Genomic DNA, 19,587 nt, shown 5'->3' with positions numbered 1-19,587 from the left:
ATTAAAGACTACTCTAGTTTTTTTTTTCTTTCCATTTAAACTTTAGAATCAGCTTGTTGATATCTCCAAGTTAGGTTCCTGTGAGTTAGGAATATGACTCTGATAGTACTGAATCTATAGATCAAGTGGGGAAAAATTGACATCAGATGATATTGAACAATATGAACACTAACAATATTGAACTTCCAATTCATGAAATGGAATATTTCTGCACTTTTTAAAGATCTTTATTGAAAATTATCTAATTTTCAATAGTGCTTTATAGTTTTCTACCTGTACATATTTTGTTAATTTATAACTTAGTATTTCATTTCATGAACTATTATTATGTGGTATTGATTTTTAAATTTCAAATTCCAATTGTTCATTGCCAGATAAAGGAAAGAAAGTGAATTTTGCACATTAACTTGTATCCTGTAACTTTGGTATAATCACCTATGAGTTCCAAGAGGTTTTTTTATTTAAAAAAATTTTTTTTGCCAGCTCATTGGAATTTTCTGTAGACAATCATGTCATCTGTGAATACAGTTTTAATTCTTTCTTTACAATCCTTATACCTTTTACTTCTTTTTCTTGTTTTATTATGCTTGTGAGCACTATTCAGTATGATGTTAGGTAGGAGGTATAAGAGGGCATCCTTGCCATGTTCCTGATTTTAGGGGGAAAGCATCCAGTTTTTCACCATTGGAGATGATGTTAGCTATTGGTTCTTACAGGTATCTTCTAACAAATTGAGGAAGTTATTAGGTATTCCTACTTTGCTGAGAGTTTCTTTTTTCTTTAGTCATGAATAGAGATTTGATTTTGTTAAATGCTTTTTATGTGTCAATTGACATGATCATATGACTTTTCCTGTTTTCTCTGTTGATACAGTGGATTACATTGATTTATTTTCAAATGTTGAACTTGGCTTCACGTACCTGGAATAAGCCCCATTTGGTCATGGTGTATAATTGTTTTATACATTGTTGGATTTGACTTCCTAACGTCTTATTGGGTATTTTTGTGCCAATGCTCAGGAGAGGTGTTGGTCTGTAGTTTCCCTTTTTCATAATGCCTTTATCTTATTTTGGTATTAGGTTAGTGTTGGACTCATGCAATGAGTTCAGAAGTGCTTCCTCTGCTTTCGTTTCCTTCAAAAGACTATAGAGAATTGGTAAGGTTTCTTTCTTATATACTTTTTTAGAAATAACTCGTGGAACTACCTGAGCTTGGTGATTTCATTTTTGGGAAGGTTATATCGATTCCATTTATTTGGTAGATATAGGGATATTCAGGTTATTTGTTTCTACTGGGTATGTTGGTAGTCTGTGTCTTTCAAGACATTGGTCTGTTTCATCTCAATTATCAGATTTGTGGGCATAGAGTTGTTCATGGTGTTCCTTTCTTATTTTTAATGTCCAGGGGCCAGTGATGGTGACTCCTCTTTCATTTATAATACTGGCAATTTGTGTCTTTTCTCTTTTTTCTTAATTATCCTGGCTACATGTTTAGCAATTATGTTAATTTTTCAAAGAATTAGTTTTGATTTCATTGATATTTTTTATTGTGTTTCTGTGTTGTTTTATTAATTTCTGCCTTAGTTTTTATTATTTCTCTTCTGCCAGCTTTAGGCTTAAGTTCATCTTCTGTCTCTAGTTTCCTTAGGTGGCAGCTTGTTACTGATATATTTTTCTTTTTATCTGATATGTGTATTTAATGTTATAAATTTTCCTCTAAGCACTGCTTTTCCTATATCCCACAAATTTTGATGTTTATTTCATTTTCATTTCATTATGAATATTTAAAAATGTTATTGAGACTTCTTTGACCCATGTGTTATTTAAAAATGTATTGTGTAACCTCCAAATATTTGGAAAATTTCCAGGTATCTTTCTATTATTGATTCCTAGTTTATTTCCATCCTTGTCAGAGAACATACTTTATATTATTTCTATTAAAAACATTTTTATGGGTGTTTTTAGGGTCCAGAATATGGTCTATCTCGGTGAATGTTCCAGTAGAGCTTGTGAATAATGTACATTAATCTGTTGTTGGAGTATTCTATAAATATCATCTAGATCAACTTAACTGGTAGTGTTGTTGAGGTCAGCTCTATCCATATTGGTTTTCTGCCTATTTGAACTATCAGTTATTGGCAGATATAAGTGAGAAGGGGTATAGGTATGAGCTGGAATGGTGACAGTGAAGATGGAAAGGAAGGGACTAAAGGAAGAGATATGTGAGGAAATACTAGGTTGTGGTGATTGGTTGGATGTGAAAGGAGGGAGGGAAATAGCATTAAGTAGCTTCAAATGAGCTGGATAATTCATAGTCCTTTGACCTGATACATTCAGAGGCTATGGCAATATTAATAATAACCTGCAATTACATAATTTACTTACATAATTTATTTATAAAAATAAACCTACTTCACACAATTCAAATCTCCGTGCTGCCCTTAGTATGGCTTTAGGCATCATAGTTTCTAACTTCTGTTGAATGGGGGACTGTAACAGCTCCTACCTGAAAGGAGTCATTTCTAATATGTGAAGGGAAAGTATTAGAGTTGGTGCAGGAGAGTTTCTGTGGAGCAAGTTTTATTAGTTCTTACCTTCATTTCATTCTTAACTAATCGGCACTTCTGTTTTCTTCAACATGTTGCATTAAAAAGCTTTTATTGTATTTTTTTGTCTGGCTTTTTAATACCTCATGAATAATGGGGAATTATTGAGCTATGAAAGAAAGGTGATTATGCAAATGTTTGAAATATTTAATAATACATTAAAGTAGTCTTAAGAGAATGGGTAAAATAGCTTTATTGAAGTTATATGAGCTTTTTGTAGAGGTATAGACTATTAAAGAAAAAAGGTAATTTCAGGAAGAGAACATTTAAAAAGGAAAATGCATTAGGAACAAATAATCCAATGAATTCTATTAATTAATGAATATTCAGATAGTATATTAATTTTTTCTGAGATATAATGGCTAAGTCAAAGAATTTAAAGAATGTAAAAAGAGTGATTAAACAAACTCTAAAGTAATTAGAAGTAGTCTTTCAGAATGCCTAGTTTGGCACATTGGGACAGGCTTTCACATTTGAGGGCCAGGGCATACTTGTTCATGGTTGATGTGGCTTCAGTCCCTTTCTCCTTGTGAGGACTCAGCCCCCGTACTACCTGTCTTGCAGCAGCCTCCCAAATCCCCAGTAGACTTTGAAGAGATTCCTTAGGGTTTGCCTGACCTAGAGCAGACTCTGTGCACCATGTCTTTCTCTTTCTTTCTCATTCTGCTTACCTGTGTTTGTTAGTTTAATAAATTCCCTTAAATTAACACTTCTTAGTGGATTGGAATCACTCAAATTCACTTTGAGTGCTACTAAGTGGAGGTTCTAAACTCTGCCTCTCTAGATCCTTACAATGGTGACAAGAATATTGGAGAAAGAAGGCTTAACCTGGGGGGTAAAATTCAAATTGGAGGCAGTTCACACTTATGATGGGTTTGCTGGATGAGAGTTTTTCTCAGTCCCTCATATGAAACCACTGTGCAATCCTTGAATTATTGCTAATAATGTGTGTGCACTAGCATATCCATTGTATAACATCTGTATGTATGCTACTAAATGCTTTGTTCCACCATTCCAGAAAGTGACCCTTTCATGTACTGGATGACACTACATCTTGTCTTATATGATATTATAAGCCGAAATGCTACTTGCTACAAATAAACATCTTGACTATCGTGGGCTGGCTGTTTAATATTTGCATGATTTAAGCTAATTGTTTTCTTCCTTCTGCTTTGCGAACTGGTAGTTTGGTCTTGTGGGGTCTTTGCTGTTAAAATAAGTTAGACAAAGGGAAGTAAGTTAAGTGAAACACATATCAATCTATGTTGCTGCTCTAAATAATTCTGGAAAATGTCTTGGTAGAGAACAGAGAAATGAGTTTTTAATTTTATCTTTGTATTTCGATTATGCATGCTGCTCCTATATCCCATAACTCCATGTAATTAAGAACTGGCTGTATGTTCCATAGTGACACAGCCTGTAATCATTGGTTCCAACCCACAGTTCTCATTTAACTGAGGTTAAAGTAGAATTAGAAGCTGGGCCATTTTTTACCTTCTTCCACTCAATTCCAGTTTGATTTTTTTTGGAACTACTATAAAGTATTTGTGCAGTATTTTCATGATAATGACACCTGTATGTCACTGGTAACATGACAATTACTACTCACAAGTAGAAAAGGATGACTTCCTTATTGAGCCACGTGCTGGAGTCCTATCACATGCTGTTGGCCACATAATATGAACAGTTTTCTATTTCTGCCCTGTTTGTACATTTGTAACAATTTTGACATTTGAAAAATATAGTACATTTGGGGGTAAGATAGAAAGTATTTGTTAATGCTGAGTGAATCTACTTTTCCCTACTTGACTCTTTGATGATCTTGTAAATATTTAACTCTTCCACTTTCCAGTTGGATTTTATTGTTCTACGTCCGAAACCTGTGGCCATTTCTGTCTTGTATTCAACAACCTGAGTCATATATTTGTGAGACTCAAAGAGGTGGGGTGGTTCAACTCACTCTGAGTAACGTACTGATAAATTTCTCCAAGACAGGAAATTTCATGATTTTGCTCAAATGTAGCTTCTCTCAGAAAAGCTTTCTTTGTCTCCTCCTTGCTTCACCTCATCCCTTCCATATGCTTTGGGCAGTTCATTCATTCAGTCCATGAATACAGAATAACTTTTTTTTTTTTTTAGGAGAGCAAGGTACAGGCTTTTATTTAGAGATACAGTGAAAGGGCAGAGCTCCTGGCTTACACCAGGAGGGGACACGAGAGTCCCAGAATAACTTTTGATTAATGTCTTTCTCCCTCCAAGCTGAAAACTTTGATGGAGGGTCGCATGATCTGTCTTTGTTTACAGCTGTATCATCTGTGACTATACACTATAAGTACTGAACAAATTTTTAATAAATGAACAAAAACTTTGATAAACAATTTTTGATAATTGCCACAACTAGTACCTGAATGGAGTCTAAAATAATTCTTCTTGAAATCAGATTGTCTGTAGTATAACTGCTAGAACTTTGAAAATGGGTGGTAATACTATGTTTCGTTCTGTTTCATGAACGTTCTGTCTACTTGTCTTTATCTTTGAAATCTTTTAAATGAAGATAAATCACACTTATAATAGAAAGCATAAACTTTATTTTTTAAAATTAAAATGTTCTTAGTTTGTAATCAGATAACTCCTGATTTCATCTCCAGAGAACAGTATCACTTTTAAACCATTTCTTCTTTAGTCAAATAACTTGCTTTTATCTTTCCACGTAGATGTGATATTAAAAAATTTTAACTGCTATTGCAGTTTTTCTATAAGATCTGTTCACATTCTCAATCTCTTTCTAAAGTTGTAGAGTAGAGGCATAAACAGTATTTGATTATTACTCTAATACTGAAGAACAATGCATTTTTTGACTTCGGTCCCCACCCCAAGTAGATAAATACCAGTAAGAATTCATCCTCTCAAAATTCTAATCTCAGAATTTCCTATGAAATGTGAAGCTAATGGAATTCTTTGCTTTTGGTTTTTGTCTCTTTTTCATTCCCGGGCTACTGGAGTTACATTTCGAATGGAAGATCATAGGGTCATACAATCTCAGGATGAAAGGCACAGTGAAGGTCACCTAGTGCAACAGTTGCCACATAACTGAGTCCCTTTGGTAACATTCCCGTTAAAGACTTCATCTAGCCTGTTCCTGGAATCCTTGGAATGGTGGATCAAACGCACTATTTCCTATGGCAGCAGATTGTATTTTGTTGTCAGCTAGGGCTACTACAAACTGCTTCCTCATATTAATCACTCATAGTTTCCACATGTTTCTTCTGTTTTATTGTTTGGTCCCATAAAGAGCAAACTGAACTCATCTTTCTTAGTTCAGGCTGCTAAGACAGCAATATCATAGACTGCATGGCCTAAACAATAAACACTAATTTCTCATGGTTCTGGAGGTCGGGAAGTGTAAGATCACTGTGCCAGCAGATTTGGTGTCTGGTGAGGATCTGCTTCCTGGCTTGTAGACAGGTCTCCTCGTATTCTCACATGGGGGAGAGCAAGCTAGCTCTCTGGCCCTTTCTTATTAGGGTGCTAATCCCATTTGTGAGGCTCTACCCTCAAGACCAATTACCTCCCAAAGGCCCCATTCCCAAACACTGTGCACAGGGATTAGATTTCAACACATGGATTTTGGGAGGACACAAACATTCAGACCATAGCACCATTGTGTCCAGGACACCCAATTTGCCGGTGACTCTCATGTTTTCTGTAAGTCTTCCTTTCTCTAGGCTAACCCCTCTCAGCTCCTCAGGCATTCTCTGTGTGTGCTGATACCATGTCACCTTCCCATCCTAGTCTCTCCCGTCTGAATAGATTTATTTTGCTTATATATGCAGCAGTGAGTATATAACTTCAACTATGCTCTGAGGAGCGAGAGTAGAGTGTGAGCATCGTTGCCTCAATTCAAATATTTTAATCTCATTAGCACATCAGCAAGGAAATGGTTAAAGTACCTGAGTAACGACAGTGCCTGGTTGGCTACAACTGCTCTTCTCGTCTGATCTTTTACTTCTAGGTGTGCTTTAATTTGTCAACTTTGTTGATAATGAATAGATTTTTAAAACTCTGTTAGCTGAAACAAACTTTATTTCAGAGCCAGGATCTCAAATCATGCTTAATAGAGAATGGTTCTTTGGACAAGTTCATTAACCTATCTACATAGCGGTTTCCCAATATTTACCTAACAAGACTAGTGTGAAGGCTAAATTAGTTGTAAAGTGCTTACATGTAAAGTGTATATAAAGTGCTCGAAACACACAGTGAGGGCTCAGTGCATATTAGTGAGAATAATCTTTAGTATTATTACTTGTTCCAGGAGTCCTGAGAAATGCTTATTTTAATACTGAATAAATCAGAAGGGTCTGTGGCTTCATTATATTTTTAAAGTGTCATCTAATATATCTAATCTGGACCTACAGGAATAAAAGTTATGCATAAAAGAATTCACAGCCACACATTTGTCTAAATGCCTTGACAAATGAGAACAAAATACAGCAAAGTTTTGACACTAATTACTCGTTTGTTATGAAGAGAACAGATGATGTTATAAAGTGTTTACTTCTCACATTTTTAATGTTAAAAATAATTTATTAACTCTTCACCAAAGTGATTATTTCTTTCACGTAAATCTAAGAGCTGTTGCCGTCCAACGTATTTTGAAGAGATTAACATTTTTGAAAACACGGAAGCTTGTGTGGTTAAAGGCATTTGTCTTTTTACAATACTTGTTTGTGCCAGTACATTTCAGCACCACAGCATGGCCTTTTACAGGTTAAGATGCTGAACTAAACCTCAAAGAATCACTGCAAAGGAGATTGGATTCTTCTTACCCCCTATAATTTAGGTAGTGAGAACCACAGCTGGGTAAACCTTTGGGGAAAAATTATTTTCAACTATTTAAAATTTTTTCTACTAGGAAAAGAGAAATACATTTGTGAAATCTCTGAACCAAGCAAACTACTTGAGGGTCTTGGGTCAACTCCCACGGTGAAGAAGCGCAGCTTAGTAGCAGTGGAAGTCTTACTGAGCGCCTGTAGGATCAGAGGCTATCAGATACATTTTGGATAAGTCACTCTTCTTTAGTGTCTTCCATTAAGAGGTTTACTTGGATGATAAAGATGGTTGCTAATTGCTTTTCACAATGCCTTTTTAATTTGCTATTAAAAGAATTTTCATAATAGAAGCAGTCTATGAGGCTAAGCTGTATTTCAAGAACAATTAATTATAATTCTGTTCTTTTTACAGCATCTATTATACATACATAAACACACAAATGGTTTGTCAGACAGTTTGTAGTTTGTACTGGCTCACAAAAACCTATTATTAAATTTTCAGGAGTTTTGTATGCACTTGATGTCAGACAAGCAGCTTGGAATTTGCCATGGTGGGAGTATTTACACCATGGAAGTTGGTGAATGCCACAAATCAAAACCTTTTTTTTTTTTGTTCTCTTGGGCAGCTGGTTGTTAAACACTTACTAGCACACCTGTGCCCCAAAGTATTTCTTTAAATAAATTGAAAGCTCTTAGTATCAATGGTTTTAGTGTGAAAGTTTACATGAGGAAAAGTAAACTGTTTTTTTTTTTCTGTGTTCTCAGGGATACGGAAAGACCGAAGAGGAGGGAGAATGTTGAAACACAAGCGCCAGAGAGATGGTGGGGAGGGCAGGAATGAAGCAGGGCCCCCTGGAGACATGAGAGCTTCCAACCTTTGGCCAAGCCCTCTCTTGATTAAGCATACTAAGAAGAACAGCCCAGCGTTGTCCCTGACGGCTGATCAGATGGTCAGTGCCTTGCTGGAGGCTGAGCCCCCCATGATCTATTCCGACTATGATCCTACCAGACCCTTCAGTGAGGCTTCAATGATGGGCTTGCTGACCAACCTTGCAGACAGAGAGTTGGTTCACATGATCAACTGGGCAAAGAGGGTGCCAGGTAAGAATGCTAAGCCCAACTTTTATTTAAAAGTCAATGACCATGAACTGGTTGCAATGTCATGGGAGAAATGGTGGGAAGCAATAGCTTGTGATCTGATTAGTTTCGAAGGTACATCAGAATTTGTTAATGTTCAGGATCAACGCACTGTAATTCTCCTGGATATAAGGAAATAATGTTTTAAAGTCATAATCCAGAACATCAAAGTCTTTAACCTGACATGATTTATTTTTGATCCATCTTGCTGACCAAAATATCGGGGATGGACACTACATAAAAAAATACATGGAATAGTATATGTTCAGTGTCAGAAAATTTTAACACTAAATGATCTATGATCTACAAAATTTTAACATTGAGGACTTTTGTACAAAACACCCTAATTACTAACAAACAATTTTACCACAAAATATAAAATTTTTAAAAGAATTTTTGGAGTAAAGAGATAATAATAAGCTTTTTTACTGAATGCCAATTATTTACTCAACTGTCTATTCTCACTGCTTCAGGAGCAAGGTAACATAATAGAAAAATAAATTAGGCTCTCATCCCTGAGAAGAGATACAGTGGCTGAAGTGACACATGGTCCTTCAGTTGATTCTCTCAGAACTGGTGTTCCTATAAAACTTGACTGTTGCTCTTGTTGTTCAGGGAGAAGAACTCTAGTTATTATGGAAACAAGACTAGAAAATGACCTCCTCCATGCCCCAACATATCCATTCAGGAGCTAACATAGATGAATCAAGGCAAGAGGAAGTTAAATCTTTTTTCTGGGCTTATAAATCAAATGAGTTATGGATTTAGACAGAGATTGTCTTGCTTTTTTTTTAATAGATGAAATTCATTATTACCTATGAAGCATGGGATGTTTTTGGTTAAACTAAATAAATGTGGAGTTTTGTATTTGCATTTCAAAGTTCACTGATTGGTTATAGGCCAAGTAAACATATGTCTGGCCTTTGAGACTATTTCTTGTATTTGCATATGTACCATATAAACATGTGGTCCTTTGACTTAGGAAGCAGCAATGTTGTGATCCAAACTTGATAGAGAGCATGCATTTGGATGGTGGAGATTAGGTTACATGGAAGCATGGGGATTAACAGGCATATTTAGATTTTCAGGGTCAGTCTAACTGGCAAATAAGAACTCCCAGCCATCTTAACGGAATTGAGTTTTATTGAGCTCCTACCTCCCTTAGCATTTTTATGTGAAACAGATCTGTGAATAAGCAAATATTGGAATTTAAATATAATGTGGTTATAGATTTTATCCCTTAAAAAAATACCTTGGGAGAAGAGAAAAAAACAACAATTGCCATATTCCTGAGGGCCATCTCTTAGTTGCCATTAAGTTGTATTGTCTCATAAGCAAATATTTTTCCCTCGTGAAGTCTTGACAATAGTAGTTCCAGAGTATTGCTGTACTCATCTGTTTTCTTCATATTTATTAGATTTCCATCATGATATTTTAATAATTATAAAAACTTGAAGGGCATTTGAAATAATTAGAATTAAGTTTAAATACATTATGAGTGGATAAAGAACTCATGGCAATACTCTTCTGAATTCAGGAATAAAATGGAGATAGGAGTCAAGGAAGGAAATATTCATGCTTAGCCATCCCATTGTTAAACTCAGAACTAAATAAATTTATGATAATGAGTTGTGTGGCAAACCACTCTTTAATTTGATTCTATTAGGTTAAAAGACCTGAATGATTCCAAGATCCTTGGACCAAACTATATCTTGTTACTTTGTAGTTTAAAAAAAAGAATCATAAAGACAAAAGTGGAATCATGTGTGTATATGTGTATGATTTATTGGAATATACCTGTTATAAATCAAAAGGCTACTTGTCTGACCAACCAGAATAAAAATAGCCATTGATTTTAAAAGTGAAAAATGAGGTGACAAAAGATGAAAAAAGTCTTCTGGAAAAACTTTGAAGATGATTGTTTAACTTTTCAGAAAAATAGACAAAGTAATATTTTGAAAAGATGTCATATATTTAAATACCATCTGCCATTTAAAAAATAGCCCCCACAAAAATCCAATATAGACAACATTGTATTTATATGGTGATAGTTTGAGAGTAATAATAATAGCAATTTAATATAAGGGAATAGAAAACATCATTAGTAAGAAGAGTAGCAAGAAAGCCAGTCATACAAATACCTGGAACTAAAACTATGTGATACAAAAATCTGCATGGAACATTTGGGTAATCCTTAGATGGCTATGAATATAACCAAACTTGTGATTTGACTTCATTTTTAAAAAATTCAGCTTTAATGAGGTATATTTAACAAATAGAATTATGAGATATTTAACATGTACATTGTGATGATTTGATTTACTTAGACCTTGTGAAAGTGTTCTTTCCATCTAGCTAATTAACACACCCATCACCTCACATATTCACCTTTTTTAGAAATTAGAACATAAAAATTCTACTTTCTTAGCAAATGTTAATTGTACAATGCACGGTTATCAATTATAGTCACCATGTTTTATATTTGATCCTCAGATCTTTCTCATCTTATAGCTGAAAGTTCATTCTCTTTTACTGACTTCTCCCTATTTATCCCATCTCCAAACTTCTGGCATCTTTTCTACTCTGTTTCTATGAGTTTGGCCACCTTCTTTTTTTTTTATCCACATTTTTCTTTCTCTGTCTGGTTTATATCACTTAGTGCAATGCCCTCAGTTTCCATTCGTGTTGTCACAAATGGCAGGATTTCCTTCTTTCTCATGACTGAATAATATTCCATTATAAGTAGATCTATGTCTAGATTCAGATCTTCCTTATCCATTCACCTGTTAATGGACATTGGTTTATTTCCCTAGCTTGGCTATTGGGAATAATGCTCCAGTGAACATGGGAGTGCAGGTATCTCTTCTATATCCTGTTTCCAATTCCTTTGGATATATACCCAGAAATAGGATTGCTGGATCACACGGTACTTCTATTTATAATTTTTTAAGGAACTTCTATTCTGTTTTCCATGGTTGCTGCACCAGATTATAAACCCATTAACTATACACAAGGATTCCCTTTTCTCCACATTCTTTCCAACCTCGTTATCTACTGTTTTTTTCAATGGTAGCCAGTCTAAGAGGTGTGAGGTGGTGTCTCATTGCAGTTTTGATTTGCATTTTCCTGATGATTGGTGATATTGAGCATTCTTTTCATGTATTTTTTGGCCAGTTGTATGTCTTTTCTGAAAAATGTTTATTAGTCTTCTGCCCATTTTTTTAAGCAGGTTTTTTCTTTGCTATTAATATGTATGGGTTCTTTATATATATTAGCTCCTTATCAGATATACAATTTGCAAATATTTTCTCCTATTCAGTAAGTTACCTTTTCATTTTGCTTATGGTTTCCTTTGCTGTGCAAAAGCTGTTTAATTAAACATAGTTTCGCTTATTTTTGTGTTTTTAAAACTTTGCTTTTGGTGTCAAATCCAAGAAAACCATTGCCAAGATCAGTGTCAGGGTGTCTTTTCCCTCTGTTTTCTTCTAGGAGTTTTATAATTTCAGATCTTACATTCAAGTCATTAATCCATTTTGAGTTGGTATTTGTATATGGTATAAGATAGGGGTTCAATTCTATTCCTGTGTATGTTGCTGTCCAGTTTCCCAACACCATTTATGGAAAATACTATTTTTTCCCCATTGTATATTCTTGGCTCCTTTGTCATAAATTAACCTTATATGCTTGGGTTTATTTCTGGGCTCTCTTTTCTGTTCCACTGACCTCTTGTTTTTATGCCAGTACCATACTCTTTTGATTACTATAGCTTTGTAATATAGTTTGAAATCAGGAAGTGTGATGCTGATGCCTCCAGCTTTGTTATTTCTCAAAACTGCTTTGGCTATTTGGGGCCTTTTTGTGGTTTGTAAGAATTTTAGGCTTTTTTCTATTTCTGTGAAAAATTGCCATTGAAATTTGGATAGAGATTACGTTGAATCTGTAGGTTGTTTTGGATAATATGATCATTTTAACAGTATTAATTATCGTAATTCATGAGCATGGAATATTTTTCAATTTGTTTCTTCTTCAATTTCTTTATCAGGTGCTTAAAGTTTTCAGTGTACAGGTCTTTCACCTCCATGATTAAACTTATTCCTAGGTATTTTATTCTTTTGGATGCAATTATAAATGGGATTGTTTTCTTAATTTTTTTTTCTGATGGTTCATTAATAGCATATAGAAATACTAGTGACTTGTGTATATTGATTTTGTATTCAGCATCTTTACTGAATTCATTTATTAGTTATAACAGGTTTTTTTTTGCAGTGTAGTATTTTCTGTATATAGTATCATGTCATCCACAAATAGAGACAGTTGTACTTCTTCCTTTTTAATTTGGGTGCCTTTTAATTCTTTTTCTTGCCATTGCTGTGGCTTAGGACTTCCAGTACTATGATGAATGAAGTGGTGAGAGTGGTGACCCTTCCTTGTTTTGTCCTGATGTTAGAGGAAAAGCTGTCAGTCTTCCACTGTTCAGTATACTGTTGGCTGTGGGCTTGTCATAAATGGCCTTTTTATATTGAAGTATGTTCCCTGTATACACAATTTATTGAGAATTTTTATTGTGATCAGATGTTGAATTTTGTAAACTGATTTTTTCTGCATCTATTGAGATGATCATATGATTTTTATCTTTCATTCTATTAATATGGTGTATCGTGTTTTTTTGATTTATGTCTGATGAACTATCCTTGCACCCTGAAATGAATCCCACTTGAGCATCATGATGGATGATCCTTTTAATGTGTTTTTGAAAATGGTTTGCTAATATTTTGTTGAAGATTTTTGTATCTATGATCATCAGGAATATTGATTTGTAATTTTCTTTTCTTGTAGTATCCTTGTCTGGTTTTCGTATTGGGTAATAATGGCTTTATAAAATGATTATGGAAATGTTCCCTCTTCTGTTTATTGGAAGAGTTTGAGAAGGATTGGTAATAATTCTTTTTTAATGTTTGGTAAAATTTACCAGTAAAACCTTCTGGTCCTGATATTTTCTTTGTTGGGTTGTTTTTGATCACTGATTCAGTCTCTTTACTAGTAATTTGTCAGTTCAGACTTTCTGTTTCTTCATGATTCAGTCATAGTGGGTTTGTTTCTAGGAATTTGCCCATTTTTTTCTAGTTGTCCAGTTTGTTGACATATAATTGTTTCTAGTACTTTCATATACTCCTTATCGTTGTGTGGTGTCATTTATAATGTCTCCTTTTTCATTTCTGATTTGATTTATTTGAGTCCTGTCTCTTTTTTTCTTGGTAAGTTTACTTGAAGGTTTGTCTGTTTATCTTTCAAAAAAACACTTCTTACATTCATTTATCTCTTCCATTGTCATTTTAGTCTCAATTTCACTTATTTCCATTCTGATCTTTGTTATTTCCTTCTTTCTACCTATTTTTATCTCAGTTTGATCTTTTCTGTTTCTTTGAGGTGTAAAGTTAGGTTGTTTATTTAAGCTGCTTCTTTTTTCTTAATGTGGGCATTTATCACTATGAACTTCCCTCTTAGAGCTGTTTTGCTGTATCCTGTAAGTTTTAATATGTTCTATTTGATTTTCATTTGTGTAAAATGTTTTTTTATTTCTTCTTTGAACTATTTGTTGTTCCATAGCATATTCTTTAATCCCCACATATTTGTGAATTTTCCAGTTTTCTTCTTGTATTTGACTTCTAGATTCATACCATTGAAAATTCTCAGTGCTCCATTGTGCTTGAGAAGAATTTGCTGCTATTGGATGGAATAGTCTGTAACTGTTATGTCCATCTGGTCTAATATATAGTCTGAGTCCAAAGTCTTCTTATTGATTTTCTGTCTGGATGATCTATCCATTGTTGAAAGTTGGGTATTGGAGTCCCCTACTATTGTTGTATTGCTGTCTAGTCCTCTCTTCAGGTCTGTTAATATTTGCTTTATGCATTTAAGTGCTTCTATGTTAAGTGCATAAATATTTACAAATGTTAATCCTCTTGTTATAGTGACCCCTTTATCATTACATAATGACCCTTTTTCTTTTGTCTCTTCTATGGTCTTTGCTTGAATTCTATTTTGTCTGATATAGGTATAGGTACTCTTACTTTCTTTAGGTTTCCATTTGCATATGATATCTTTTCCTGTGCTTTCACTTTTAATCTGTGTGTGTCCTTAAACCTGATGTTAATTTCTTGTAGGCAGAATACAGTTGGATCTTGCTTTTTTAAATCCATTTAGTGACTCTCTGTTTTTTGATTGGAAAATAGAGTCCTCTTAAAGTTATTATTGATAGGTATATATTTACTGCCATTTTCTTAATTGTTTCCTAACATTTTTTTAGTTCCTCTGTTCCTTTCTTCTTCTATAGCTCTGTTCCTTTGTGGTTTCATGACTTTCTTTAGTGTTATGCTTACATTCCTTTCTCATTGTCTTTTGTATACCTAGCTATATTGTGCTATAGCTAGCCATGAGGCTTCCATAGAACAACTTATATTTTAACAGTCTATTTTAAGTTGTTAACAACTTAAGTGTGAATGCATTCTAAAGCTCTATATATTTTTACCTACTCCCCCTATGTTTTATGTTTGATGTCACAATTTATATCTTTTTACCTTGTATATCCATTAGCAAACTATTGTAGTTATAGTTATTTTTACCACTTTTGTCTTTTAACTTTCATACTGGATTTGTGAGTTATTTACTCACCACCATTACAACATTAGAGTATTCTGAATTTAATTGTGTATTTACTTTACCAGTAAGATTTATACTTTCTTATGTTTTCTTGTTACTAATTAACATTCCATCATTTTAACTTTAAGAAGTCTCTTTAACATTTCTTTTAAATCTGGTTAGTGTTGAACTTCTTCAGCTTTTGCTTGTCTGGTAAACTCTTGATCTCTCCTTCAATTATGAATGACAACTTTGCCAGTAGAAGTATTCTTTGTTGGTGTTTTTTTTTCTAACAATATATTCAGCTTTGAATATATTATGCCACTCCCTTTTGACTTATAAAGTTTTGCTGAAAAATCTGCTGTTGGTCTTATCTGTTGATAGCCCTGAAAGTAGTAAGTTGTTTTTCTTTTGTTACTTTTAGGATTCTCTCCTTGTCTTTAACTTTTGACACTTGAAGTGTCTTGGTGTGGGTCTCTGAGGTCATTTTAGTTGGAGCTCTCTGAGATTCCTGAATCTGTATATCTGTTCATTTCCCTACTTTAGGGAAGTTTTCAGCCATTACTTCTTTGAATAAGCTTTCTGCCCTTTTCTCTGTATCTTATTCTGGGACCCCTGTAATGTGAATGTTAGTTTTCTCGATGTTGTCCTAGTAAGTCCTTTAAGCCATCTTCACTATTTTTCCCTTTTTCTTTTCACTCCTTTGATTGAATGAATCCCCCTACCCTGTCTTTGATTTTTGCTGATCCTTTCTTCTGTTTACTCTAGTCTGATGTTTAACTCATCTATTGTTTTTTTTTTCAGTACAGTTAGTGTATTTTTCAGTTCTATGATTTCTATATAATACTTTCTTATATTTTCTATCACTTTGTTGAAATTCTCACTTTGTTCATGCATTGCTCTCCTGACCTTGGTAAGCATCTTTGTGACTATTATTTTAAATTCCTTATTAGGTAAATTACTTATCTCCATTCCACTAAGGTCTGTTCCTGGTTTTTTATCTTGTTCTTTTGTTTGGAATATTTCTTGACTTTTGTTTAGTTTCTGGGCATTAGAAATAATAATAAAATAATAATTTATTTTATTAGAAATAAAATAGCCAGGTCTCTCAGCCTTGGAGTGGTCTCATGCAGGAGATGAGCGTTATTTTCCATACAGCTTGAACTCCTGGTTATCTCTCAAATATTTGTGATTGTCCAAGCCACCTTCTTTGTTCTTAGTAATTCCCAGTAGTTGAGGGCATGCCAAGGCCTGTCAGTATCTCAAAGGGGAGGATCTGGTGAGCACCTAGATACAGACCGATTGGTAGCTGGACCCTCAGGTAGCAGCTTTTAAAGTATTCAGATAGATCTCTTTCAGGGCAAGACTGGGAGATGGGAGTTTCTGTTTGTTCCCTCTGCACTGAGCCCTGAGGGGGATGGCCCATTTAGAACTATCTCTTTGTTTGCTACAGGCTTGTGGGACTGGTGAATATAGGCCCTGATGGCCATTAGAGCCAGATAATCAAGGGATACATTCCCTGGGTGACAGCTGCAAAAGCCAGGGCACCAGATGTGTGTACAAGCTCCTTCCAGGGAGGTACTGGTGATTTGGAGCAGACTACTGGGAGAATGCAAAGTTGGTATCTACTGCCTTGCGAGTGTCTAGGGAAAATCATAGTCAATCCCTAGGTGTTGTTGAATTAGAAGAGTGACCCTCAGGTAGCAGCTCTTAAAGTATGGAATAAGGCCTCTTTCATGGAAAGACTGGGAAGATGAATATATCTGTTCACTTCTGTGCTGAGCCCTAGGAAGATAGGCAGTAAGTCCTTCTGAGGCCATTAAGAACAATTTCTTTGTTTGCGATAGTTTTATGGGTCTCCTGCAAGCCTCGTTGGCTTTCAGAACTCTGTATTTCAGGGACCCACCCCTTAGGTGACTATATTTGATTGTAAGTTGCATTTTGCTTTTTCTTAACATTTGGGGCACAATTTTTGACTTGGTGTTGTATCTTTACTCATACTCAAAGTGTAAAGAACATCATGCCTAAAATACATTATGCAAGTCTAATAGTCAAATCCCAATCTGTAAGGTAGTTATTTTAGACCTGTCTAAATATCGTATTGAGAAATTAATTTTTCCCTTTGGAATTTAAAAACAACAGCAGCAAGAAGAATGATAAGACCTACCTATCCAGCTCTGACAGGGGATGCTTTTTCTTAACACATGCTACTTATCTGCTTTTTTATATCTACCTATACAAAGAGCTTTTCTCTTTATTGTTTGTTCTGTAACTTGGTAATCTTTAAAAAGTGTTTTACATAATTTATCCATGGATGGAGGTTTAGTTTTAAAAAAGTTAGATGATCAAATTTTAATTTACTGTTATCCTATACATTATGAAACTTGTCAACAGAGGTAACATCATTTATCTGAAGGAAAAAAGGAAAAATGTACCTACAAAGTTGGTTGTTATATTTTTAATTTCTACATCGCACTCAATTGCATCATTGACTGCTTGATTTTCACTTTCAATGTTATGAAATACTTTTGATTTTTTTCCCCCAGAAGCTTGAATTGTGTGCCAAAGTGTTAAACTTTGATTTATTAAAAAGTATGCCTTTTCCAAAATTCACTGTAATTTTACAGACCTCATGGGCAATTTCATACTTGAAGTTTGTGTTCTTGTTCTATCTATTTAATGAATATTTGGATAGATATCTAGCCCTGGATTCTTTTTTTGCCTTTTAAAGATTGATAACTAGAAGCCTGACAGCCTCGTTGACCACTGGGCACAGAACTGGGAGGGTGTGCTGAAGCTGTTGGTCCAGGAAGAGAAAGGAATAAAGGGAAAACAGAAGTTGAGCTTGGTTTCATGGGAAACATACTCCCTTAACCACTTCCTCATTCATTTAGTGGCAAACTGGGTGACCCGTCTCCTTCCCCTTTTCTGCCCAAGTTCCTCTTTACTCAATATTAGACAAATCCCTTCTTCCTTCTGAGCCTCAACTCCCTACCAGTTTATTTTGGGTTTCCTCATTGCTCAGTTTTGGCCCCAGGGGAGAGGATCCACTTTTTCTGGACGTGTCTCCCACCAGCCCCATGCTCATGTTCCTCAGAAGCTTCTTGTGTTTTCCTAGAGAGCTTGTTTGCCTTAGCCATCCTAGGGCTCAAGGCTTCTTCTCCTGTGTTCATAAGAAATCCAGGATTACCTTCCCTGATTTTAATACTCATCTTCATCATTCAAATCAGCAATTAACTGAGTGTAGGAAATGCTTGTTGAATAAATGAATAAATAAATAAATAAATAAATGGACCGGTGAAAGGTGCTTTTTGAAACTCCTAATTTTAAGAAAGCTCTGAGCCCTGTTAGAACTCAATTTTTTCAAAAAGTCAGGGTGATCTTTAAGGCTGCGTGTTACTCTCTTTTACCTCTCTGTAGAATCTACCTACTCTTTCTGACATATCTTTAGTAGCTGCCTAATGAGACTCGTTTCCAGTATTTCTTCTGTAAGGGGCAGAGCAGTATTCAGGGGACTGTACAGAGCTTGAGCTCTGAGAACTTTAACAAGCTTCAGGAGGCTTACAGCAAGTTAGTCTCAGTGAGTGTAATTTAAAAATTAAAATGGGGAGGGATAAGGGGGCAGGAAAAGGGCACAATACCCCAGGAAGGGCACATCTTCAAGGAACACATTCTATTCTGGGAAGTTCCTACAGATTTCAGGGACTTGGCAGTCTTACCCAGTACTCTAATTCCCAACCTGTAATCAGCCCAGCAGACCCTGCTCTCAGGCTGTTGTAGCATTCCAGTCTGTCTTGCCAGGGCATGGTGATGAAAGAACATGATACGGTAGTATGGGTGACATCCCGGAGAGGTGATGGATGTGTATGTTCAAGGGTATGATTTGTGGTTTCGATTTTGCAACCATTCTGTAATAAGAGCCTTGGGACTGGATTAGAATTTTCCTAGCATGAGTGGGGGCAGCCCACTGGACTGGCACCGTGGAACTTTCTTTGGAGTGTTCCATTTCCATGTCAGCCCTGCCGGTTTTTCACTGCTCCTGTGGAAGCTTTGGTTGAAACTCAAGGAAAGCAGCTACTTCCTGGATTTTGCTTTCACTTGAAACTTTGAAGCCCTGTAGATGCTTGTTGGCCCAGATGCTCTTAAGCCTTTAAAATCCTTTTCTCATCGTTAGAGTAGTTGAGAAAAATGCCTCCTCTGGGCCTCCCTGACTCACCCTTCTCAGAATTCTGCTTCAGTGAGTCTGGGTTGGGGTCCCCAAATCTGCATGTTTATCTTGGGTGCACAGGCCACCCTATGGGAAATGTGTGCCTATGGCCCTCTTGTTCCAAAGGGATTCGGCATGGAGAATGTTGAGATTTTGTTAACTATTCATGT

The 19,587-nt window shown here is 35.3% G+C and overlaps 1 protein-coding gene across 3 annotated transcripts in view; it reads left to right on the top strand.

The window, feature by feature from the left end:
* Positions 1-19,587, top strand: part of ESR1 (estrogen receptor 1) — a 319,262-nt gene that overhangs the window by 173,795 nt on the left and 125,880 nt on the right. For all 3 annotated transcript variants that reach the window (XM_036911872.2, XM_057489098.1, XM_036911871.2), the window contains exon 5: positions 8,200-8,535. In XM_036911872.2, the coding sequence (XP_036767767.1) occupies positions 8,200-8,535 (336 nt within the window). The remainder of the gene's footprint in view (positions 1-8,199; positions 8,536-19,587) is intronic.

The sequence above is a fragment of the Manis pentadactyla genome, chromosome 12 (assembly GCF_030020395.1).
Source record: "Manis pentadactyla isolate mManPen7 chromosome 12, mManPen7.hap1, whole genome shotgun sequence".
Lineage (NCBI taxonomy): Eukaryota > Metazoa > Chordata > Mammalia > Pholidota > Manidae > Manis > Manis pentadactyla.
The sequence above is the reverse complement of the archived record's forward strand: the minus strand, read 5'-3'. Positions and strand labels throughout refer to the sequence as shown.